Source organism: Somniosus microcephalus, chromosome 3, assembly GCF_052327205.1.
Source record: "Somniosus microcephalus isolate GS21.2 chromosome 3, FLI_Smic_1.0, whole genome shotgun sequence".
Classification (NCBI taxonomy): Eukaryota; Metazoa; Chordata; class Chondrichthyes; order Squaliformes; family Somniosidae; genus Somniosus; species Somniosus microcephalus.
Window position 1 is genome coordinate 55,495,381 of NC_140989.1, and position 26,935 is coordinate 55,522,315.

At 42.8% G+C, this 26,935-nt stretch overlaps 1 protein-coding gene across 1 annotated transcript in view; it reads right to left on the reverse strand.

Annotated features, from left to right (window-relative positions):
* Positions 1-26,935, reverse strand: part of srbd1 (S1 RNA binding domain 1) — a 400,732-nt gene that overhangs the window by 357,753 nt on the left and 16,044 nt on the right. Inside the window, exons 5-8 of the mRNA XM_085980499.1 lie at positions 25,392-25,724; positions 21,560-21,726; positions 20,392-20,509; positions 19,132-19,270 (exon numbers count right to left, since the gene is read on the reverse strand). Coding sequence (XP_085836625.1) covers positions 19,132-19,270; positions 20,392-20,509; positions 21,560-21,726; positions 25,392-25,724 — 757 coding nt within the window. The remainder of the gene's footprint in view (positions 1-19,131; positions 19,271-20,391; positions 20,510-21,559; positions 21,727-25,391; positions 25,725-26,935) is intronic.

Consider the following 26,935-nt stretch of genomic DNA (forward strand, 5'->3'; position numbering starts at 1 on the left):
AGGCATTATGTAGTGCACTGTGAACTCTGAAATGCAAATCTACAAGGAGGAAAACGTTTCACTCAGGCATTTTATAGATAGAAATACTAAATGCAGGAAGGATGTTCCCGGTGGCGGGGGAGTCCAGAACCAGGGGTCACAGTCTAAAGATAAGGGGTAGGCCATTTAGGACTGAGATGAAGAGGAATTTCTTCACCCAGAGAGTGGTGAACCTGTGGAATTCTCTACCACACAAGGCAGTTGAGGCCAATCCATTAAATATATTCAAGAAGGAGTTAGATAGATTTCTTAAGGCTAAAGGGATCAAGGGATATGGGGAGAAAGCAGGGACAGGGTACTGAATTTGGATGATCAGCCATGATCTCATTAAATGGCAGAACAGGCTCAAGGGGCCGAATGGCCTACTCCTGCTCCTATCTTCTATGTTTCTATCCATGTTTCTAAAAGAGTATGAAATGCTTGAAAAAAAGTTGTACTATATAAATTTAATGCCAAATTGGAAGTATTTTCTACTTGGAACATTACACTGTTCAAAACTGTTATTGCAAAGGTAAAAAGACAGCATGGACACACAGCTCATTGGTATTCCAACACACTATGCTGTGAAGAAGTAACACACAGATTTGCCATGACACCCACAAAGTAAAATCTTGCTCTCTGGCATGATGCTCCAGAAAAATCAAGTTATTCGCAAAATAGCAAAAATTTGTGAGGTTCAGTCACTTTCATACAGTGATGTGGGTTAGTTAATAGCAGGATCGGCAGGGGTCAGGTAGCAAATTCTTTGTCACCTGCCACCGCCATCATCTCTGCCACAAACTCTACCATTGCCACTGATTCCAAGCACCTCCCAGGCCCCGGTCTCAAGTTGAACTAGGCTGTTCACAGCCTTCCCGGCCTATTCGACCCTGAACTCATCTTCCAATCCCATATCCTCTCTATCACAAAGAATGCCTACTTCCAGCTCCCCTCCCGCCCCAGCCCCACTCCCCCCACCCCCAAGAAAACTCTAATCCTCTGACTTTGACCTTTTGTGCAACCTGCCTTCCCTTAGCCCCACCATTGGAAATGATCAAGACTGACCCCACATTCTGTAGTTCCTTCCCTAAACCCCTCCATCTCCCTTTCCTTTTTAAGGCCCTCCCCCACTTAAAGCCCACCTCTTTGACCAATATCGCCTGTTGGGCCCGGCGTCCATTTTTTGTTTTACTGTGCCTCTGTGAAGCACATTGAAGGCACTATATAAATTCACATTGTTATTGCTGGGAAAAAGTCCTTAAAGATAACAGAATAGGAAAGAAGCAAAGAAGAAAAACTGCTCATCTTACAAAGTGAATTTAAAGTAAAGCAGGTGATATCTTACAAATATTGACCGGACGAGTCCACATGAGATTGAGAACACTTTTCAGTGCCTAGAGTTGATGACATTATTGTGTATTCCAGATTATTTCTGCAGCCCAAAAGAACAGTTTAAGTAACAGCTACAAAACTGCAGCCATTTCATTTCCTCGGAATAAATTTTGATGAAATGATGGTTACAACAACTTGCATTTATATAGCACCTTTAACATAGTAAAACATCCCAAGACGCTTCATAGGAGCGCTATCAAACAAAATTTGACACCGAGCTACAGGAGATATTAGGCCAGGTGATCAAAAGCCTGGTCAAAGAAGTAGGTTTTAAGGAACATCTTAAAAGGCGGAGAGGTTTGGGGGGGGGGGGGGGGGGGAATTCCAGAGCTGACAGCCTAGGTAGCTGAAGGCATGGCCACCAATGGTGGGGCGATTAAATTCGGGTATGTGCAAGAGGCCAGAATTGGAGCAGAGAGATCTCAGAGGGTTGACGGGCTGGAGGAGGTTACAGAGAAAGAGAGGGGTGAGGCCATAGAGGGATTTAAAAACAAGGATTCGAATTTTAAAATGAAGGCGTTGCTGGATCAGGAGTTAATGTACGTCAGTGAGCACAGGCAGGGTGGGTGAATGGGTCTTGGGGCCAGTTAGGATACAGCCAGCAGAATTTTGGATGAGCTCAACTCTACGGAGGGTGGAAGATGGGAGGCCGCCAGGAGAGCACTGGAATAGTCGAGTCTAGCGATAACATTCGCATGGATGAAGATATCAGCAGCAAATGAGGCAGAGACGTAGATGGGCGATGTTAGAGGTGAAAGTAGGCGGCCTTGGTGAAGGGACGGATATATGGTTGTCATCTCAGGGTCTCTCCTCTTTTAAGACGCTCCTTAAAACCTACCTCTTTGACCAAGCTTTTGGTCACCTGTCCTAACATTTCCTTATGTGGCTAGGTAACACTCCTAGGATGCCACGGTTGCAAACAGTCTGGTTCAGCCTCAGAGAGTGGCCAGGGAGAGAGATGGTGCAGTGGCCAGGGAGAGGGATGGAGTTGGCGGCTAGGAAATGGAAATTGCGGTGGGATCCAAATCAATGGCTTTGTTCTTCACAATATTTAGTTGGAGGTTGGAGGAAATTTCTGCTCATCCAGTACTGGATATCAGACAAGCACCATAACAAATCAGAGACAGTGGAAGGATCGAGAGGCGGTGGTGAGGTAGAGCTGGGTGTCGTCAGCATACATGTGAAACCCGACGTCGTGTTTTCGGATGATGTCGCCGAGAGGCAGCATTTAGGTGAGAAATAGGAGGGGGCCAAGGATAGATCCTTGGGGGACGCCAGAGGTAACAGTGCGGAAGCGGGAAGAGAAGTCATTGCAAGTGATTCTCCGTCTACGACTGGATAGATAGGAATGGAACCAGGCAATGGCAGTCCCACCCAGCTGGACAACGGAGGAGAGGCATTGGAGGAGGATGGTGTGGTCAACCATGTCAAAAGCTACAGACAGCTAGAGAAGGATGAGGTGGGATAGTTTACCATGGTCACATAGGATGTCATGTAACTTTAAGGGCCGTTACAGTGCTGTGACGGGGCGGAAACCTGATTGGAGGATTTTAAACATGGCGCTGCGGGAAAGGTGGGCACGGATTTGGGAGGCAGCAACACGTTCAAGGGCTTTGGAGAGGAAAGGGAGGTTGGAGATGGGGCGGCAGTTATTAAGGACAGAGGGGTCAAGTGTGTTTTTTTTTGAGGGGGGGGGGGGGGGCAATGAAGGCAGATTTGATGGCGAGGGGGACAGTACCTGATGAGAGGAAACCGTTAACAATATCAGCTAACATGGGGGCCAGGAAGGGATGTTGGGTAGTCAGCAGTTTGGTGGGAATACCGTTGAGGGAGCAGGTGGGTCTCATTGACAAGATGATCTCGGAGAGGGCATGAGGGGAGATAGGAGAGAAACTAGAGAAAGATGCGAGTTCAGTGCTAGGGTGGGGGGAACCTGAGGGGAAGTTTGGCTCGGTGGGCTAGGGGAAGGGAGCGAAGCGGCAGAGGCAGCTGAAAGGATGGTCTCAACTATAGTGACAAAGAAGTCCATGAGCACCTCACACTTGTTGAAGGTGAGGGTGGAGGGGGCATGGAGGAAGAGGGGTTTAAGAAGATGGTGTGCAGTGGACAAGAGAAGCTGGGGATTATCTTTGCATTCCAGGATGATCCTGGAATAGTCAGCAGTTTTGGCAGAGGAGAGCAGGACCAGTGATTTATGTGGTCCAGCCCGATTTGCCAATGAATGGCTAAACCAGTTGTCCACCATAAACGTTCAAGTCTCCGTCCCTTGGACTTAAGGGAGCGGAGATGAGAGCCATAACAGGATGAGAGAGAGTAATGGTTTTAATTAGGACAAGGGCATCAAAGGTGGAGGTGAGGGTGTGACTGAGCAGATTGTTGACTTGGGGAGAGTTTATTTTCCAGGGGGGGGACACAGAAGGATGTTGTTGTGTATGTACCTTTAAGGGAAGAACTGATTTTATACTGCAGTACCGTCGGTGACCACCCCTGTATAAAAGGCCCTAGCAGGCTTCTGTATTTCAGTCTGACGTTGCCCTCTGTTCAGTAAAATACCTGTTAAACTGTTCTCCCGAAGTCCGTGTATTATTGAGGCGCGGACTTTACAGATGTGGGGTTGGGAGGGGGAAGGCATACAAGCACATGTAAAAAGTTGATTTATATTTGAAATCAAAGCAAAAGTAGGTCACCAGTCTGCCTTCTTAACTTAGAAACAGTACATAGATGAAGGACCCAGAGTAGGTGGAGAAGAATTTTAAAAAGTAACAGGTTAAGAAAAGACAATAACAGGAGTTACAAAATGTTGCCAATCAAGATTACAGAACAGCAGGATATGGGCTCAAACTCACAATTCCTCACATAATGAAAGAGTTTCCAAATACAAAACAACACGCCTCTCCACCCCAAAAAAGTAGTTTTAAATTAACTTTTAAAATGTTATTGCACAGAAAGGCAAGTAGCAACTTGCACTTAGCCAAGTCAAACATTCATCATCTACCAAAAGAAATAAACAGGATTCCATTATTTCTCCCCACCAATGTGTTCTGGAATTATACAGTGGCCTGAGCTTCCGGGAAAGCCTGGTGTTGATGAAAGAATGGTGCTCTTGGAAGGATCCTCACTGTGACAAAATGGCAGCCAAATTTCCATGAACCTGTCTAATTGAATCAATGTTTCACAAAAACAGAGTGAAAACATTTTTTGAAATATCATCTCACCACAACAGACAGTCAAAACTGGGCAGAGTGAACAATCAGTCAAATTCAACTTTAGTACATTTGGCTCACCACAACTAACAGCTGTTCTGAACTACAGAGACCTTAATTTACTCTATACTGTAATCCTGGCAGTATTGCCAGACTAAATTAACCAATTATACACCCAAAAACCTTTAAATAAAAAGATACAACTTGGGATCTATATCAGCTTCCTTTTTCTAATGTAAGTGTTGATATTTCCTTCCATGTCATAAACCTTGACCCCTATTTATGTGCTATTACATCAGCAAAACAAATCTTCGTGCTCTTATATTCCCTTATTTTCCTTCAGAAATTTTATAGATTAGACTCAACTGGCTGATGGGTTAACCTTTATTCTGTGCATCAATAGGATTCGTTGTCAAAGAATGCCCCCTAGAGTACTACAAGAGTAACTACACATAAAAGTAACAATGTGTAGTTTTAAAATAGACACCAAAATCATTATTCCACAAAATTAAAATAGTTGTTCTAGCACCAACAGGTGGCACCCACCCAATAACTCTAACATAAGAAATAGGAGGAGTAGGCCATACGTCCTATCGAGCCTGCTCCGCCATTCAATAAGATCATGGCTGAAGTTCTACATCAACTCCACTTTCCCGACCTATCCTCATATCCCTTGATTCCCTTAGTGCCCAAAAATCTATCGATCTCTCTTGAATAGATTAATTGACTGAGCATTCACAGCCCTCTGGGGTAGAGAATTCCAAAGATTCACAACCCACTGCGTGAAGAAATTTCTCCTCATCTCAGTCCCAACAGCATAATTACATAAGTTGGATGCAGATGATAACAGAAGATGCTGTTTCTTAAACCCACATTTTAAAACAATGAACCCCACTGTTGGTTCACCCTTACAGTCTGCAAGTCAAGAGAAATTTTTGAGTGCCATTTTTAATTAAACTTTTCCAAGTGAATGTCCATTCCAATTTGGTCAAATATTTGCCACCGTACCATAACTTCACAAAGGATTATCAAATGTGGGCAACTGAAAAAATTATTGAAACACTGTGCCGTGTATGAGAAACAGTGCAACAATCTTTCAGGTTGGATAAGCTCTCCCTGGCAGTAGATGCTGGAAATGTAGGGTGTGTATGTCGGCATTTCCGGGGATGGGGGAGGGGAGCAAGTTGGTGCTTGGGGTGAGAAACCCGTCGAAATCCTGCTGACGAGGTGGTCTTCACCCTTACATTTGGCCTGCTTTTTTCCTTCCACCAGACTCCTGGGCCACCAGACCCTGCTCCACTCTGCCAATGTTTAATGCTTCCCATTCTACTTCCCTATCCCCCGTTAGCTATTCTCACATTTTCACTCTTGTAAATGTCTTTTATTTATTTGATTTCTCTCATTATACTTACTTTTCTTTCTTACATGTCACTTCTACTATTTAATCATATCCTGTTCTCCACCTAAACAATTTAGTTAATTTTATTTCTTTCCCCGTGTATAGGTGTTGCGTTTTTTTCTTCTCCCACTCCCTCCCCTCTTCATATGTTGATCATCTGTAAGTTTTTTTAGTTCGGAGGAAGGGTTCAACGTACAAAACGTTGACTTAACTTTTGTTCTCTCCGCGGGTGCTGCCTGACCTGCTGAGTGTTCTCCAGCGTTCTGCTTTTGATTCAGATTTCAAGCATCTGCAGTATTTTGCTTTCTGTAAAAATACCCATGGGTTTATTTCTGGAAATCCGTAATGTAAAATCAAATTACCTGCATAATTTAACAAAAAAGGCTATTGTGGTGTGGCAAGGAAAAATCATGGACTGCGCTGAACTGAATTTGTCAATCTCAGCCAGGGTGCGGTGGAGCTACAAGTGCCTGGAGAATCACACCCATCATATCCCAACATTAGGAACAATTAGAAAGATTTGAGCTGGTGAAGAACAGTCAACACATGTTTATAAGGTGCAAGTCGAACCTGACTAATTTCAGTGAATTATTTGAGGAAAACTATTGAATGTATAAACAAAATAAATGCAGATGATGTGCTACGTTTGAATTTTCAGAAATTAACCGATAAAAACGTTGCATAACAGACTTGCTTACTGCAAAGAGTAAGGCCCAAGGCGTTAAAGAGCAATGATACAGGGTTAGCTAAAGGGGAGAAAGCAGATTGCAGGAGTAAACTGGGTGGCAAAATGTAGCTAGCAGCATGCCCATGGATCGACATTGGAACTTCTCATTCTCCAAATACACATCAATTATCTGAACATTAGCACAAGTGAAATGTCATCAAAAACTACTGAAAACAATTAGAGGGCATGACAAATTATGAGGAAACGAAAAAGGACATTTACAGATGAGAAGAATGGGCAAGTTCCTCACACATGTAACAGAAATGGTAAAATTCTGGTATGCAGGATTTTAAAAACAAGAAAGATAGGGTATATACAACAAGGCAATCAAATTATGATTCTGGATTTTGTAGTTAGGGGTATTGCGTATAAAAGCAGAGGTGATAAAGCACTACAGGGTCAAGGATGTCACTGAGTGGCTGCAGGACACTCTGAGGGGGGAGGGTGAACAGCCAGAGGTCATTGTCCATATCGGTACCAACGACATAGGCAGAAACAGGGACGAGGTCCTGCAGGCAGACTATAGGGAGCTAGGAAAGAGATTAAAAAGCAGGACCTCAAAGGTAGTAATCTCCGGATTACTCCCGGTGCCACGTGCTAGTGAGTACAGGAATAGGAGGATAGAACAGATGAATACGTGGCTGGAGTGATGGTGCAGGAGGGAGGGCTTTAGATTCCTGAGGCATTGGGACCGTTTCTGGGGAAGGTGGGACCTGTACAAGCTGGACGGGTTACACCTCAACGGAGCCGGGACCAATATTCTCGCGGGGAGGTTTGCTAGCACTGTTGGGGAGGGTTTAAACTAGCTTGGTAGGGGGATGGGCACCAGCATATAGATTTGGAGAGGAGGAATAAGGTGAGTGAGTGTGTTGGATTGGGAAGAAGGGACCATGTGTAACATATCAAAGTTTGCAGATGATACAAAGATGGGAGGGAAAGTAGTGAGTGAAGAGGACATAAAAAACCTGCAATGGGACATAGACAGGCTAAGTAAGTGGGCAGAGATTTGGCAGATGGAATATAATACTGGAAAGTGTGAGGTTATGCACTTTGGCAGGAAAAATCATAGAGCAAGTTATTATCTTAATGGCAAGAAACTGGAAAGTACTGCAGTACAAAGGGATCTGGGGGTCCTGGTGCACGAAACACAAAAAGTTAGTATGCAGGTGCAGCAGGTGATCAAGAAGGCCAATGGAATGTTGGCTTTTATTGCTAGGGGGATGGAATATAAAAACAGGGAGGTATTGCTGCAGTTGTACAAGGTATTGGTGAGATCACACCTGGAATACTACATACAGTTTTGGTGTCCATACTTAAGAAAAGACATACTTGCTCTCGAGGCAGTACAAAGAAGGTTCACTCGGTTAATCCCGGGGATGAGGAGGTTGACATATGAGGAGAGGTTGAGTAGATTGGGACTCTACTCATTGGCGTTCAGAAGAATGAGAGGCGATCTTATTGAAACATAAGATTGTGAAGGGGCTTGATCGGGTGGATGCGGTGAGGATGTTCCCAACGATGGGTGAAACTAGAACTAGGGGGCATAATCTTAGAATAAGGGGCTGCTCTTTCAAAACTGAGATGAGGAGAAACTTCTTCACTCAGAGGGTGGTAGGTCTGTGGAATTTGCTGCCCCAGAGAGCTGTGAAAGCTACATCATTAAATAAATTTAAAACAGAAACAGACAGTTTCCTAGAAGTAAAAGGGAATTAGGGGTTACGGGGAGCGGGCAGGAAATCGGACATGAGTCTAGGTTCAGATCGGTCATGGCCCTGTGGGTGGCGGAGCGGGCCCAGGGGCCATGTAGCCTGGTCCTGCTCCTACTTCTTGTGTTCTAATTCTGTGTTAGATTTCAGGAGATGGTTCTATTCACAGGGATTAGTGGAGACCTCGGGAACAGGCTGCCAGCTAGGAGTCCTTCAAGAGTAAATTGGGCCTGTTCCTGGCTGGGGTGGAGATCACCTCTTACAGAAGGTAAGTACTGCAGGAAATACAGGGACAGAGTGATCTCCTGGACGAGTTTCGATCGCCTAGATGGGTCGGAGAGGAATTTCCCAGACTTTTTCTCCCAAATTGGCCATTGGTTTTTTTTAATCTGGTTTTTCGCCTCTCCCGGGAGATCACATGGGTTCGGGTGGGATGGAGAGTGAAAGTAGATTTGAGGTTAAGATCAGATCAGCCATGATCTTATTGAATGGCGGAGCAGGCTCGAGGGGCCGATTGGCCTACTCCTGCTCCTATTTCTTATGTTCTTATAGTACTAGAGAAGAAAGTGGTATTAGAGGCAGAAATAGTACCATATTAGAGAGGGGCAGACTAAGAAAGATGACGAAAAATTCAAAAGTGGGTTTGGAATGCATGTACGTAAATGCACAAAGTGTGGTGAATAAGGTTGGTGAGCTACAAGCACAATTAGCCGTATGGCAATGATATTGTAGCAATAACAGAAACGTGGCTTAAAAGCGGTGAGGACTGGGCACCTTATAATCAAGGGTGCATGGTGTTCAGAAAAGATAGGGAAGGAAAAAAGGGAGGTGGGGTGGCAGTGCTGATTAAGGCATTGTAGCATTGGAAAGGGAGGATGTTCTTGAGGGGACAAGGACAGAATCCATTTGGTTAGTGTTGAGGAGCAAAAACGGTATGATCACGCTATTGGGGATATTGGGCATCATCCGCATGCCCGATACGAGACTCCCAAAACAAGCGCTCTACTCGGAGCTCCAACACGGCAAGAGAGCCCCAGGTGGGGCGAGGAAACACTTCAAGGACACCCTCAAAGCCTCTTTGATAAAGTGCAACATCCCCACCGACACCTAGGAATCCCTGGCCCAATCCCTGATACCGAGTTTCTTCGCCGGAAGCAGGCGCAAGCCAGGCGCAAGCAGCGCACGTCAACCCAAGCACCCCACCCAGCCGCCCCTTCAACCACAGCCTGCCCCACCTGTGACAAGAGACAGTAGGTCCCGCATTGGACTCATCAGTCACCCGAGAACTCATTTTTAATGTGGAAGCAAGTCATCCTCGGTTCCGTAGGACTGCCTAAGAAGATGATTGTATAGGCCTCCAAACAGTGAGAGGGAGGTAGAGGAGCAAATCTGCAGAGAAATCGCAGAAATAATGAACAGCTATAGATTGGTGATATTGGGGGACTTTAATGACCCAAATATCAATTGGGATAATGCTAGGGTAAAGAGAGAGGGGGAGGAATTTCTGAAATGTGTTCAGGAAAATTTCCTTAACCAGTATGTTCTTGGCCCAACTAGGAAGGAGGCATTGCTGGATCAGGTGCTGGGGAATGAGGTGGGTCAGGTCAACCAAGTGTCTGTGAGAGAACACTTGGGTACGAGTGATCATCGTATCATAAGATTTAGATCAGCAATGGAGAGGAGCAAGGAACAATCTAGAGTGGAACTGGGCTAACTTCAATGGGATGCGAAAGGATCTAGTCAAGATAAAATGGAACCAAGGACGGACAGGAAAAACTGTAACGGAACAATGGGTGATCTTTAAGGAGGAGATGTCCCAAGTACAGGTAAGGGAACCAAAGCAAGGGTTCCTTGGATGATGAGGGAGATAGAGAAAATGATGAAACAAAAAAGAGGGTGTATGATGCATGTCAGGTGAATTCTTCAAGGGAGAACCAGACCAAATACAATAAGTTCAGGGGGGAAGTGAAGATGAAAATAAGATTGACAAAGAGAGAATGAGAGTAGAATGGCTGTTAACATAACCCAAAAATCTTCTACCAGCATGTAAACAGTAAGCGGGTAGTAAGAGCCGGGGTGGGGCCTATTAGGGGCAAAGGTGGTGATATATGCTTAGAGAAGCAGGGCAAGGCTAGAATACTCATTGAGTACTTTGCATCGGTGTTTACTAAGGAGGTGGATGCTGACAAAATATCGGTAGAAGTGGGAAAGGTAGAAGCAATGGAAGGGGTGAAAATTGATAGACAGGATGTACCAGAAAGGCTGGGTATGCTTAGAGTGGATAAGTCGCCTGGTCCAGATGGCTTCCATCCCAGGTTGCCAAGGGAATTGGGGGAGGAGATAGCGGAAGGGCTTGCCATAATTTCCTAATCTTCCCTAGATGCGGGGGAGGTGCCTGAGGATTGGAAAGTGGCAAATGTGACACCATTGTTCAAGAAAGGGTGCAAGGACAATCCTAGTAACAACAGGCCGGTCAGTTGAACATCAGTGGTGGCTAAAGTTTTAGAAACAATAATCAAGAAAAAAATTAATGGGCACTTGGAGGGGCTTAAGCTAATTGAGAGCCAACACGGATTTGTGAAAGGCAGATCGTGTTTGACTAATCTAATTGAATTTTTTGACGAAGTAACAGAGGATTGATGAAGGGAATGCAGTGGATGTTGTCTACATGGATTTTAGGAAAGCATTTGACAAAGTACCACAGAGAAGGCTGGTTAACAAAACTGAGGCTCATGGAATAGGTGGGTCAGTGGCAGCTTGGATAAGGAATTGGCTTAAGGACAGAAAACAGCGAGTTGTGTTCCCCAAGAGTCAGTGCTGGGGCCACTGCTTTTTGTGATATATATGACCTGGATATTGGAATACTGAGTAGAATTTCTAAAATTGCCGATGACACCAAACTTGGGGGTGTGGCAAACAGTCAGGATGATGCCAATCGACTGCAGCAGGACATAGAAAGGCTCGCAGAATGGGCAGATGGAATTTAATACAGAGCAGTGTGAGGTGATGCATTTTAGCAGAAGAAACAGGGAGAGGTAATAGACACTTAATGGCACAGTTTTAAAGAGTGTGCAGGGACAGAAGGACCTGGGAGTTAATGTGCATAGGTCCCTGAGGTGGCAGGACATATTGAGAGAGTGGTTAGCAAAGAATATGGGATCTTGGGCTTCATAAAGAGGTATTGAGTACAAAAGTAGAGAAGTTATGCTGATCCTTTATAAAGCATTGGTTAAGCCACAACTGGAGTATTGCAGCCAGTTCTGGTCATACACTTTAGGAAGGATGTGAAGGCCCTTGAGAGGATGCAGAGGAAATTTACCAGATTGGTTCCGGGGATGGGGGATCTTAGCTACAAGGACAGGTTGGAGGATCTGGATTTGTTCTCATTAGAGCAAAGGAGGTCGAGGGGTGATTTGATTGAGGTGTACAAGATTATGACGGGTTTGGATAAGCTAGACGGGGAAAGGTTGTTCCCACTAGTTGATGGTACAAGGACTAGGGGACACAGATTTAAGGTTTTGGGCAAGAGATACAGGGGGGACGCGAGGGAAATGTATTTTATGCAGCGAGTGGCGAGGACCTGAACACTCTGCCGACGGAAGTGATGGAAGCGGAGACACTCAATGTTTTCAAGGGGAGACTGGATAGGCACTTGAGAAAAATAAACTTGCAGGGCTACGGGGGTAGAGTGGGGGAATAGGACTGACTGGATCGCTCCACAGAGCCAGCACGGACTCGATGGGGTGAATGGCCTCCTTCTGTGCCGTTATGTCTCTATGACTCTACTCAAGGCACTAGTTGGAGTACTGCATGTGATTTTGGGCACTTAAAGAAAGAATATTAAACCATGGAAAAGTACAACGTGAATTCATCAGGATGGTATCAGAGATGATAGGACAAAGTTTGATGAGAGACTTAATAAAAACTAGCACTGTATTCATTGGAACAGAAAAGATTAAGATGGGATTTAATGGAAGTATTCAAAACGATTAAAAGTTGAGAGAGTACAGTCCCCACTGCTGAAAGCAGGTGCATTCATGAAAACTCAATTTGTCCACTATTAGCGTTAAGACGTTAAAACCAATATTATCGCCAAGCACCATCCAGAGGATTCGGAGTGTATTAAAGGTTACAAAGCTATCCAAGTAAAGGTACAGTATTGTGTCCCTCCCGTCCATCAGACTCTGTCCCAATGAACCAGTTTCTTCGCTAAACTGATTATCTGTCTCTGATGCAGTCCTTTGCTGAAGGATTTGATCAGTGAGGGTTTCAGAGCAATTCAAATCCGCCCATCAGTTTCCGCCAGTCTCATTTAACTGTGTCAATTTCAGCATGAAGTGTTTTTCAGAAACTTTTTAATTCCAGCTCTGGGTTTTTTCCCCCAATCTGTTAAGAAAATTCTCAGCAATGTACGGAACAAGCTAGATGGACCAGCTTGTTTTTCCTTTACAACATATTCATATATTCATATGGAAGAGAAAGAAAATGGGCCAAATAATTTCCTTCTACACTGAAAATTCTATCAAGTGAATCAAAAGGAAATTCTCTCGGGAGAATCAAAAACTACTCCACATTTTTGAAATTTAAGTTATCACACTTGATTTAGAATAACATTTTCAACTTGAACATTGGCTGAGTTGGATACCTAAACAGAAATTATTAGTCATGCAAAATCTATCACCATACATCATCAATTTCCTTTATTTTATTGCAAAAAGTCTAACTCAAAACAGAAGTAGCTTCTTCATTTGTGGGAAAACAAATTTTATGCATCTCACCATCTACTCAAGAAGAATGATTAAATAAATTGTTTGGCAACAGCCTTGGACAAATATGTTCCACTTTCAATGAGCTGAAAACAAAGTTGGTTTGGAAACTCTCATGTGTTTGTCCCCCATTGCTAATTGTCGATTTCTGCTGCAGCTTTTCCCTTCCCACCAACCAGCTCATTTTGCCAAAAATTAGTTGTATTTCTTTTTTCCATTTCTTCTGGTTAAAGTTCATAATTGGTTGAAGCGGATGCAAGGTCAGTTTACAAGATATTATTCTAAAACAAAATGCACATGTTGTGCACACTTGGAATGGATTCTGAATTCACCGATCAGTTAGAGGAAATCAATTAAAAACACTGGCCTGGAATTTGCGATCAGTGGCGAAGCGAAGGCGCTCGTCGCTGACCTCAAAGAAAACTGCCCACAAAGATCTAACGATCTCTGTGGTGTCGACTTCAGCTCTCCTGACCTTTGCGTGAATCTGGCGCTAAATCAAGCGAATCTCCAGTGTCCAACAACGTCATCAAGCAGGCTGAGCAGCCAATCATATTGAAGAATTCTCACAGACAGCAAACCAGGAAGTAAAATGCACAGATTCTAATTTACATTTTATAAATCTTACAGAGCGCGAACTAAGATTGGGACATACACATAGGATTAAGGTAGAAGCTGAAATATCAAACAAACTTTAAAAAAAAATTATTTTAATAAATATGTAATTCTTAATCATGTTAATGGATAAATTTGACATTCCACAAATAAAAAAATTAGTTTTTCAGGGCCAGAATGATTGTTCAACAGTTAATACACCGTTAAAAACCCAGTTACACCTCTTTCAACAAGGCTCAACTTTTTTTTGGGGGGGTGGAGGGAGTTTAACAGCGATATAACAGCGTAAAAAGGGAAGTTTTCGTCAGGCACTGTGATTCTAATTGATTGCCAACTCTGGGGAGTTCCACAGCACAACCAGTGGCGGAGCAAGGAATGACTGACCGCAACTTCTGGATGTCCGCGTTTATCTGCACATGCGCTAAATCCTGAAGTTGCTGTCAGTTTCAGAAGGGTAATAACGGTGAACGCGGACAGTTGTCAGCTAAAAAACTGTCAGCGTTCGCCATCATTACTACTGCAAAATCCGAGCCATTATTTTTTTTTTTATTTCAGGCCTAGGGTTGCAAAATTCCAGGAATTTTTAAAAGAGAAAACTTTCCATGGGGAATTTTCAGGAATTTTGAGTTTTTTTGCACACTGATGGCTACGATAAGGGTAAAAGTCAAAAACCCTGAAATTTGGGTCCCCACGGGTGAGTACGCGCTGGGTACTCACGCGTAGGCCCAACGAAAGTGCCGGTTTCGTGCATGCACTGCGCATGCGCAGGAAACCGGAACTTCCGTTCCCTTAAAGGAAGGGGTTCACAGGTCGAACGCATGCGCCTGGAACTTCTGGGTTTTTTTTCCAGGTTTTTCCGGGAGGGCAAGTCTCCAGCAGCTACGTTTATAAAAAGCAGTCGCAAGGCCTGCTTTTAACAAGGTAAGTGGTGAATTAAGTAAAATTAAAACATTTTTTCCACAGGTTTATTATCTTTAAATACTTTAAAGAAAGGTAAGTTTATTTTTAGCCCCATTAGAAACTGTAATTAATTTTTTCAAAAATTTAAATTATTGTTTAAAAGTTATTTTATGTAATTTATAGTTATTTTAAAAATGTGATTTTTTTAAAATTTATTTGAAGTTTTGGTTATGTTTTGGGGCTGAATTGTATTCCTGTCAAATCTATGAATACAGATTCCCTGCTACCATTGGCTCTCCGTGGCCCATGTGATCCCAGGGGACGCGTCGAACTAACTGCGCCCCTGGGATACGCAAGCACTGCGCGCCGGCAGTTGGAGCGGGCCCACAGCACAGCGGCCGACGTGCTAGGTAAGTGCAGGTCGGAGGCTTGCACCCGTGGGAAGCCTCTGACCCGAATTTCTGGGCCATTATCTTTGTCATCAAAACAGAGATACTGTTCCATACAAATAAAAACAGGCTTTCAAAACTTTATTTATGTTATAATTTTGAACTTTATTGGACCCCCACAAAAAAGACCCATCTAAAATAAAAAAAGACCATCAGCTTATTTAGCCTGTAATTTGTCCTTATTTTGTCCCTTTGAGTCTTCTACTCACGAGTCTTCTACTCATCATTACTCCTCCTGATTCTCGGACTCTGGCTCTGACGTGTCCATTTCCTCCTCCGTGTCAGTCTAGCTGTGTGGTGGACACTTCTGTATCTGGCTCAATAAGTTGTAGGTTTGCCCGGATAGCCACCTGTTTCTCCACTCTCTTGTTAGTCAGCCTGTTGTGCACCTTTGTAGGCGTATTCCCAAAAAGTGACCAGTTTCGTTCAGAGGCCGCTGATGAAGGTGGGATTTGGAGTATCACCGATGCAATGGGTGACAGGGCCTCAGATGCACAAAGTTCCTTCCACCAGGTACGTGCACTGATATACTTGCATGATTCCCATATCCCGTCCCCATTCCAAAGACCTTGCATGTAGAAAACTTTGCCAGACTTCCCAGAACTTTGCCCACGTCCAGATTGAGGTGGCGTGAGAGGGTAGAAATCACACTGTAAGCGCTGTTGATCTGTTCTCCAGAAAGTATTGGTCTCCCAACATGCTTTGGGTCCAGCATGTATGCTGCAGCATGAATCGGCTTGACACAAAATTCTTGACGCGTCTGTATGAATTGAACAATTGCCTTCTCGTCTGCTTTGAGCAGCAGGAATGTGGGTAGGGCAATGCTGATTTGTTCTTTTAAATCAGCAAAAAGCCTGAGAACAGCTGACAAGACAGCGTTATCTCCTTCAATCTGAGCAATTGCAGAAGCTACTGGTGAGAGTAGTTTAAGGCTGCTAACCACTCTCTCCCTAAACACATCATCCAGCAGTATGGTGGTTTCCATATCCCCAGACTAGGATATTGCCATTTCTTGCAGCAACGCCTTACCCTCCAGAAGGCTGTTGTACATTATGACAACGCCATCCCATCTAGTGTTGCTGGGCAGCTTCAGTGTGGTGTTCTTGTTCTTTGTCATTTGCTTGGAGTTGTAGGTTGCTGCAACTACCTGTTTTCCCCCGACATACTTAACAACTTGCTTGGCTCTCTTGTACAGTGTTTCCATGGTTCTCAAACCCATGATGTCCTTGAGGAGCACGTTGAGCCCATGAGCTGCGCACCCAATAGACGTAATATGAGGGTTGGTCTCCTCCACTTGAGCCCAAGCAGCCTTCATATTCGCAGCATTATCAGTAACTACTGCAAAGACCTTTTGTAATCCAAGATCGTTGATGACCGCTTTGAGCTCATCAGCAATGTATGTGCCTGTGTGTCTGTTGTCCTTCGTGTCTGTGCTCTTGAAGAACACTGGGAGAGGAGTGGAGACGATGTAGTTTATGATGCCCTCCCCTCGTACATTTGACCACCCATCTGAGATAACTGCAACACAGTCTGCCATCTCTATCGTTTCTTTGAGCTTTCCTTGGACTCTGTTATACTCAGCCTCCAGCAAATAAGTAGACAAAGCATGTCTGGTAGGAGGACAGTATGCAGGGCGAATAACATTGAAAAATCTCTTCCAGTACACATTGGCTGTGAGCATGAGGGGTGAGCCCGTCGCATATACAGCTCGAGCAAGGCACTCATCTGCATTCTTCAGGTTATGGTTATCCATTGTATCAAAGAACCTTCCAAGTGGGCCAGGAGTTGCTGATGATAAGGAGCCTGATGCACATGTACACAGTCTTTCCATCTTTAATGCCTGGGGTAAAATGCTTCCACACATCCGACGGTAAACATGGTATTGTTCTATGCAGAGAAATAAAGGGCATTCGGCTCTGTGTCAAACTGCAGTCGATCAGCGCAATTGCAACAGGGTGAATAAATTTTTCCTGATGCTCCATGTGATGGAAGCATGATCTGTGCACGCACGACACTACATCACCAATAGAGGGAGCTAATCGCTCATCCACTCATCCAACTAATCAGGACACATTTGTTCACAGTCACACACAAAACTTGTAATTATTAAACCAAGCCAAGTAAGAAGATAAACATATATTGATTAAGAAATTCCTTAATAATTAAGATTCCATCTCTTAGTAATTTTAAGAGAGGACCTGTGAAAAAAAAATGAAAGAAATACAAAAAAAAACAATATTATGCTAGCATGTGCTTTTTGGGGCAAAATTCCCAAACTAAACTTCCCGTGGAAAATTTCCGGAAATTTCCCGGAAACTTTCCACCCCTTCGCAACCCTATTCAGGTCTCATCTGGTCAGACAAGAGGTGAAATTTAACACTCCCCCAACCCCCCACCTCCAATTTTCTCACCACCCCAGAAGTAAATGAGTCATGCTAGATTATGATTCAAGTGGTTGCTTTTTACGTCAGCAGGAGAATCAACTGCAAGTGGTACCCTACCCTTATCTAATATACAATTTTCAGCACAGGTCACTCGATAATGATCAGGAAGAGGAACGCTGGCTGATTTTTTTCCCCTTGCCTAGCTCAACTAATTTATTTTTCAAACAAGTGTCTAGGTACTTAGCTAGCCAAGGGCTTGGTTAAATTAGCCTATTAGTGTACATTGTTCTTCTTCAGCTGATCAATTTGATAAAAGCCAGACAGATAGAATCAAGTTGCTTTGGAAGCACATTTTCTACTAGTGCACCAATGACGCACAAAGACATTGGAAATATAAAACTGACTGCTAGCTCAGAATTCTAAATGGAAGAGGTTTAAGGGGAGATGCTGCTAGTGGGTGGTGCAAATGTAAAATATAAACATTGGGGAGAAAGAACTTATATTAAAATAGCACCTTATCACTTCTCCCAAATGTCGCTAAGCACTTCATATATAATGAATGATTTTTAAACGCAGTGACGGTTATGTTGCAGCAGAGCAAGGTCCCAAAAATGTCAATTAGATTAATGATACATAGTCTGTTTTTGTTGCTGCCTGTTAAGGAAGATCAGCCTGGCAAACTCCCCCTGTTCTTCTTTGAATAGTGCCGTGGGAATTACAACATCCATGTTAACCACACAATGAACAGGTAGAGGCCTGAACTGTGCACTATATTCAAAAGAGAAACTTCCAATAGACACAGACCTCAAGGACAAGGATGACTAGGCAGATAGGACCTCAGTTTAACTTCTCATTCAAAGCACAACATCTCCAATAATACAACAGGCTCTCACTGCTACACTAAAGTGTCAGTTTAGATCGTGTTCATTTCCTGGACTTGAACCCACTACACAAAACTAAGACATCTATACAATGTATTAAAAATCTTACACCTGTGCACATGACCCGTCTACAAAACCTTGCTTCCTGGAATTTCCATGTCACCTTTTTGTGTTGCACTTCCCATATCTACACTTACATTGGAAATTGGCCATGTAAACTCGTCTCCCAGCTCCTCAGCTTGTACAGTACGGAAATTCCTACGCTCCAACTCTTTTGCTTTGCTTCCCGAATTGCCCCAAGTTTTGCTATTTATCTATAAATAAGACCAAAATCAAGGTACTAAATAAAAATCAGAACTATATGGCCTTAAAATTAGATTATGTCTACATGCCCTGTCCAATTATCCCCACCCTCTAATGCACGACACCAGAGGTACGCTTTGTCTTGACTCGGCACAGGATGTAATGTCACAGGAAATCGACGAGAGTATTAAAATGGCTTCATAATATAAACAACTCTTACACAGTTTAACACAATTTCCTTACCTTTGTTAGAGCTAGAAGAAAGTAATGACATTATAATAAGGGCCTATAGATAATTGTTCCTACTGAGATTTTTCACATTTTCTTCCAGCCCCAAAGTGGAAGATAAAATAAAGTAATGAACATGAATCTGAATTTGACAACTTACCTTTCTCATTTCCTTTTATGTAATTGTTTAGATTAAGTTCTCCTGGACAGTTAATCAATAGATTTGCTGCAGATTCTAGGCCAAGCTGACGTGCCTGCTGAGCTTTTGTCTTCTTACTTCCACTTTTATAAGGAGCAAACTGAAAAGAATCAGGCAATTACTTAGATTATAAAAGTAAACAGTAGTGGTCCAAGTGTGTAAATTAGAACTTATGTAAAAGTGTGTAATATTTAGTAACAAATAAAAAAGATAAAGACGACAAATAAGGCACTGGGTTGTATTAGCAGAGCATAGAATACAAAATTAAAGGTTATATTGTTATTGATAAAAGCATTGGTCAGACACCATTTGGAGTTGTGACCACTAACCACAGGAAAGATATCATCACTTTTGAGAGGGTATAAAAATAACAAAAACAATTCCAAATATCAGGAATGTAAATTGGGAAAAAAAGTTATGGAAATTAGGTTTGTTAAGTTGGTGGGGGGAGGGGGGTGATTTAACTGAAGCACAATTATGCCAGAGGATAACAAGTTAAAATTAAAAAGTCAGGAGTAAAAAAAGTCATGTCGAATTTTTTTGATGTAAAGGATAATAATGTTCTGAAATAAATTATCACCAAAGGTTACTGATGGGGTTCAAGAGACAATTAGATGCAATTCTGTGGAAAGAAGGGATTGAAGGAGATGGTAAGACGTATAGCAAGTAGCACTGATCTATGAAACGAGGATGGACCTGCTGGGCCCAATGGCCTTTCTCTGTTCTAAAAAATATCATAGTCTAATGAGTTTGCATCAGTGCAAATTTAGAAATTATTCCAAGTCTGTGCAGTGCAAGTAATGTCAAGCCAAGGAGCAAATTTGTACGCAAGGCATATTCAAAAAGAAAATCAAGATTGATTTAATAATTTGGTTTTTTCCTAATTTTCACTATGCTGTTAGGGGAATCACCTAATGCAAGTCAGGCATTTCCCCTGGTGGATGGTAGGATTTAACAAAAAGGCAGTGAGTCACCCACACCCTTCTCTCTCATTTTGCAGAGCTCAAGCAGCAGCACTGTGAAGCTGACTATCTACCTGGCCTCTTACATTACAAAGCAGATGAGAAAAGAAGTTGTGGTAATTCGCACATTATATACCAGATCATTTACCCCACGCATCATTAACAAATATGCTTCATTCTAGATTAACTTTTATTTCCTACAAGATCATTAACAGATTACTTTAGAAATGAGTACGTAAAAACTGACTATTTTACTAACCACATGTTCTACTTCTTCTACAGTCGTGCAGTTCAACAAAGCTGTTTTTATAAAAGGAGTAAGTTTTTCTTCTTTTGCTATTTTCTGTACAGCCGTGTGCGCTTTCTTTATTACGGTGCTAAAAAGGAAGAAAAATAAACACATGTATTAAATCAGTCTTTTAAGACTTCACACAAAGTATATGCTGTGCAATTAATTCCCTCAAAACAAGTGACTTAAAAAAACACAACTTGATCTTATGGTTTCTGGCAGCACAAAAGATTTGTTGTTAATGTTAAAACCCTTAAACGTCCAAGACCTTCAAAATGCTGTGCTGGCAGAAGAGGGCTCTTCAGATAAATGGTGGGGGGTGGTGGGGAAGGAGAAAGTAAGAAGAAAAAGATTGTGCAGGGTGCCATCTTCTGGCACAAGATGAAACAACTGCAATGCACAGAAAACAGTCAGCTGGTGCACAAGGAGGTCAATCATTGATTCATCCTCTGCCTTTCGTCTCCTGCCTTCCCTTTCCTCCACTCAATACTTCAGTTTTAAAAAAACGTAAGTTTTCAACTCGATCACAAAGTGCAGTTTATTTGAATGATTTTATGTCAAGTACCGACTACACTTGTATTGTATGCATTGGTCAGACTCCACTTGGAGTTGTGACCACTAACCATAGGAAAGATATTAGCACTTTTGAGAGGGTATAAAAAAATGAAAACAATTCCAAGTATCAGGAATGTAAATTGGGAAAAAAGTTATGGAAATTGGATTTGTTAAGTTGGTGGCCTATGGACTATGAACACAAACTCTGATGCTTTTAATCATCAAGTGAATGAAAACACTTTTCATTTAAACTTTTTGAATTTTAGATCATCAACCCTTCTATCCTAACATGCAATTAAAACCAGCAATTACATAATTAATTCTTGCACATACCTGGATCCAAACCTTTACTACTACACTACAGTTATACTTTCCTCATTCGTTCATGTAAACAGCAAAATTGGTGCATACCTGGAAACCCATTTAATACCGGCTTTTTCAATAATATGTGCAACTATAGATAACTATATCCCAATCAGTTCTCAGACAAGACTGTTGTTACGTGTAGAAAATAAAAGGTATCAAATTTTTGCACAAACGAGGAACATAGTACAATGTTTCTTTTATTGCTTGTGTTTCTTACGTTAGTTCTTCAAGCATATGTTGTACTTCTCGCAAAGTATCAGCATCCATGTTATTGGTAAGTTCCTTTCGATAACGGGCGATAAATGGAATAGTGTTTTCTTCTTTGAAGAGGTGAATGAGGTTTGCACAAACCCATGCTTCTGTATTCGTCCTCTCAGACAGCAACTACAGGTACAACAGGTTATATTAAAGCACCCGTAAGGTTGAAGTAATGCTGGGAGTCACATTTGCACTCACATTCTCGTTTTCTTAACTTAGAAAATTATTGAAAACTAGCAAATTTTCCATGGCATTTCTCATGGTAAGACAGAGGGACTCCCCTTTCACTTCCATTGCATATGCCTTTCTGGCTAATCCCAAATTCTCTCCCTCACCCCCATATAAGGAAGACAATAAATAACTATCAGAGAAAAAATACATTTCTCCAGTAGCTCAGTGGTTAATGAACCAGGTGATATGTACCAAACCCTACAGATTAAGAAAGTTGCGGGCTGTGTTTGGGCTTTTTATTTAATGATCACAGCGGGATTACCAATAAGAGCACTACAGTTGGTCTAAGAGTCCTTCTGGAAGACATCAAGAGTCAACCATAGAGCGAGTCACACGTCGGCCAAACCAGGTAAGGATGGCGGGTTCCCTTTGTTGAACGCCACAAATTTATTGAATTAAATTTCACAACTTTCCATGGTGGGATTTGAACTCTCAGCTTCTGGGCTGCTAGTCCAGTACATAACCAGTAGGCTACAGTATCCTCTGTAAGGATGGCTAGAGACAGGGAGAGGCAAGGCCATGGAGGGATTTAAACACAAATATGAGAGTTTTAAATTGGAGGCATTGGGGGAATTGGAAGCCATGTAGAATGTAGGTCATAACAGAAAGTAAATGAATCTCAAGGAAACAGGACCAAGAAAGATGAAACTGCAGCAAGGAGAAGGACCGAGAGAACCAATACAGACACAGTCTGCTATAAAGTGTGGAAACTGTTTCACTGTTTCTGTTTTTTATTGCTGTGTTCACACATGGTGTACACCCAAAATCAGAAATACAAGATAAAAAGTGTCATATGCAGGAAATGTTGGCTTGTAAATGAGACCATTGAGACAACAACTCGCATTTACATAATGCACTTAACATCAAAAAACATCCCAAGGAGCTTCACGGAGGCAAACATCGATGGCAAGACGAAAAACGAGATATTAGGAGTTGTGTCCGACAGCTTGGTCAAAGAGGTGGGTTTAAACGAGGGTCTTAAAGGAAGAGAGGGAGATGGAGATGGAGGCAGAGGGGTTTAGGAAGGGAATTTCAGAGCGCTTTGTTGAACTCCACAAATGGGTAAAGAAACGGCCGACAATGGTAGGATGAAGGGAGGGGGAGACACACAAAAGGTCAGAATCGGACAAATAGAGTTCTGGTGGGGGGGTTTATAGCGTAGGAGGAGGTTACAGAGAACGGGAGGAGCAAGGCCAATAAGGGATTTAAACACAAAAATGAGAATTTTAAGTTGGAGGCGATGGGGGACCGGAAGCCAATGTCAGTCAGGGAGGACAGGAGTGATGGGTGAATGGGGCTTGGTGCGGGATAGGATATGGGCAGCATAGTTTAGGATGACCTGGTGTTTAGAGGATGGGATGCCCAGCAGAGGTGCAGTGGAATAGTTGAGTCTGGAGGTATGGATGAGAGCAGCAGCAGATGGCTATGCAGGGACGGAGGCCTGCGGTGTTAGAGGAGAAGTAGGTCATCTTTGTGATGGAGAGGATATGGGGTCAGTAGCTAAGCTAAAGGCTGAATAGGACACCAAGGTTACAAACAGTCTAGTGTAAACTGAGACAACGGCTGGGGAGGAGGATGGAATCGGTGGCAAGGGTACAGAGTTTACGGCAGGAGCAGAAGACAATGGCTTCGGTCTTCTCAATGTTCAACTGGAGGAAACTGCAACTCCTACAAGACTGGATGTCCGGCAAGCAGTCTGACAACACAGAGTGGAGTGGAGGGGTTGAGTGTGGTGATGGAGAAGTATGGCTGAGTGTCAGCAGCAAAAATGTGGAAGGTTACACCATGTTTTCAAATGATGTTGCCAAGGGTCAACATGTAGCTGAGAAAGAGGAGTGCACCAAGTAGTGGGGAGCCATGGTGGGGTTAGGTTCTGACAAAGGGTCATCGACCTGAAGCGTTAACTCTCTTTCTCTCTCCACAGATGCTGCCTGACCTGCTGAGTATTTCCAGCATTTTCTGTTTTTATTTCAGATTTCCAGCATCCACAGTATTTTGCTTTTGAGTAGTGGGGTTAGGCTTGGTGGGCATGGGGCAAAGCACCAGAGGCAGCTGAATGGATGGTCTCGCTCTTAGTGACATAGAAGTCAATGAGCTCCCTGCAAGTTATTGGAGGCGAGGGTGGATAAGGCAGGGGAGAGTGATTTAAAGAGACAGTTGTTGGTGGAGAAAAGCAGGGGGTTGTGGACGGTTTTGGCAGAGGAGAATGTGGCCCATTATCACCGAGGTATCCAGGCAGATCTGGCGATGGATGGCTAAATCAATTGTGCTCCAGATATGCTCAAGTCTCAACCCTTTGGACTAGAGGGATCAAGTTGAGGGCTGTACCAGGGGGATCAACCAGGATGTAAGAGTGTAAAGGTTTTACTGGGGACAAGGGCATCAGAGGGTAAAGATGAAGGAGTAGTTGAGCGGATTGACAGCTGCAAGTATTGTGGCGAATGGAAGGCTATGAGCTAGGCAATGGGCAGCTTAAAAGTGCAATTGTAAGTGATTTGAGGAAGAGTTTTTTTCCCCAGGTACAGAAACAGAATGAGGTAAGATTCGCAGGGGGGTGAGTGTCGGCAGCAAAAATGTGGAAAGAAAGCAAGGTGAGTTAAGATGAAGATTGAAGTCACTGAGGACAAGGAGTCACTCAGTGGAGACGCTGAAGGAAGAAAGGAGGGAGGATCTCTCAGGGAGAAACTACATGGCAGCTTGGGGGGGCAGTAGAGAATGAGTATTTTATAAGGAGAAGCGAGAGGGGTAGAGCAAGGTGGGGTTTGAGGTGCTTGAAGGAGGAGATATAAATGATAAAGGAACAGTTGTAGGGAGGGGAGGAACACACGAGATCGGAAGTAGGAGCTTGAGGAGCCAGTTCAGCGAAAGGTAGGGAAATCACTCTCATTTCAGTACATCCATGGCAATTTGCAGAAAACAAATTAGCACTACAGAGAAAAATAGAAATTTTCACAAGTTTACTTGTCCTCTATAGGGTGCATTGAACTGTTGAGTGTACTAGGACAGCAAGCAATTCCTATGCTGCAAAACTTACATTGAGGAATATCAAAAATCTGATGTATGAGGTAAGATTGGAGAAATGTGGGCTTTTAGCTGGAAAGAAGGACTCAGAGGTGATCTTACACAGGTAAATAATATAATTAAGGGACGAAGACAGATAAATCTGGAATACGACTTTAAAGTGTAAGAGTAGGACAGGGGAATATAGCTTCAAACTCAAAGGACCAATATCAGGAAGTTATGCAGAGTGATCAACACATGGAATGGACTTCTAAATTGAGTAATTGAGGCAATGAGGTGGCTTTAGGGTCTTTCTAGCTGGATGAGCGGCTATGCGATGAATGGCCGTCCTTGTCCTTAATTATCTTTTGAACTGATGACACTGAATGCTGAAGATAATTTGAGTGCCCGCAACAGATATAAATCAGCAGTATTGTACAGTAATCATTATTTGTAAAATAACCATCTTCAAAGCTCAAACTGTTTACAACAGTGTTCTACACCCCTTAACAAAAACACCAATCCTTGTGTGTTGTAATTGAATAATGATGAACACATACCTGGGTTATATTCCAGTTCATCTGCGTGTCCCCAATCTCTACACATCCTCTTTGGAATTTTACTGGTTTCCCATCAGGGTAATTCTCAGTCTTCTGCTTCTTCAAAGCAGGCTCCTCCCATGTAAAACTTATATCCGCTTCTTCTTTGATTTTCCTTTCACTCAAATGTGTGCTAGTTGACGGTTGTTCAACTTTAACCCCACAATGTTCTATTTCTTTCTTTATTTGCATTGCAGTTTGCTGAGGTACTTCCTCTTGTTTCATGTTTTCTAAATTCTGCTTACTTTGTGATGGTAATTTATCTTCATTATAGTTCAAAACTGGCGATATTCCCTGCAGGATAAATGGCATTTATGAGACGTGCATATATAGACCAATCATATTAAAACATAAACGTTTTGTTTTATTTTTCTTCCAAAATGTTCTCTGTCAGTTTCACTACTTTCAAAGTCAAATGGAACAAAATTACAATTTTAGCTCCATGTGTTCGGTTGAGAATGTCAATAATGATTTACAGCAGTACAGCTCTGCTCCCTGTTACTTTTTTATCCTTTGCAATTCCTGACTCTTAAAGGCACTGATGCCTTATTGGAGTATAGTTCAAAGAGTTCTAGTCATAATCCAGTAGTTCACCCAAGTGGTCATTATTCATGTGTAAGCCTATTCAACTGTGGTGGAAAGAAGGGGCAACAGGAATATCACAGCTATCCCCAATCATATTCTCACCCAGCATCCACATTCACCCTTCCAACAGGGATTGCTGGATACAAATCAGGTGAGGGTATCACACCAATTTCCCCTTCTGTAACCCAGGGTGCTAGCTGATATCAGCTAACAACGCAGACTGGAAATCTAACCAGGATCTCTATAATCACTTAGCTGGATAAACAGTAAGTCATTGGGGGAGTTTCCACAAGCACATTATAAAGAGCATTCATCAGATCTGCATCATCCTACAATTTAGCTGTCTGCACAATCGCTCAGCAGTCTCACCTGCTCTTCATGTATGATCAGGGCCAATATTAAATTATAAAAGGATTTCAAAGTGTCAAGCTTTGAAACTTTTTGTATCACAAATGACATTGGGGCAGAAAGCTCAGGGTGATATTTAAGCGTGAACTGATTAAAGAATTGCTTTAAAGGTGGCCCGGTAGCATAATATGCTTGCGTGTGTACGTAGAGATGTTCTGCAGCACCCATTTCCCTGAAGAGATGGTCAATGTGACTGCTTAACTTTGCCAGTTTTCTTCTTCATCAAATCCCTGATGATTCATTGCTTGGTATTGGATCAGGAGTCACAGGTTTTGATCACTGGCTGTGCTGTATTAACCAATCTCAGCAAGAGTAACATCAGCACCCCCAAGCTAGTGAAGGAAAGGGAGATATGGGGTGGGGGGGGGGGGAAAGAGGGGGAGGGAGGTGTGCATGTCCAGGGCTCCCCTCCCATTCATTATTTCTATCCAGCAACTCATGCTAGAAATCACCAACCTCAAGAAGGGAGGGATAATGGCAAAATTTGGATTACCAAAAACAGTAAGAATTAC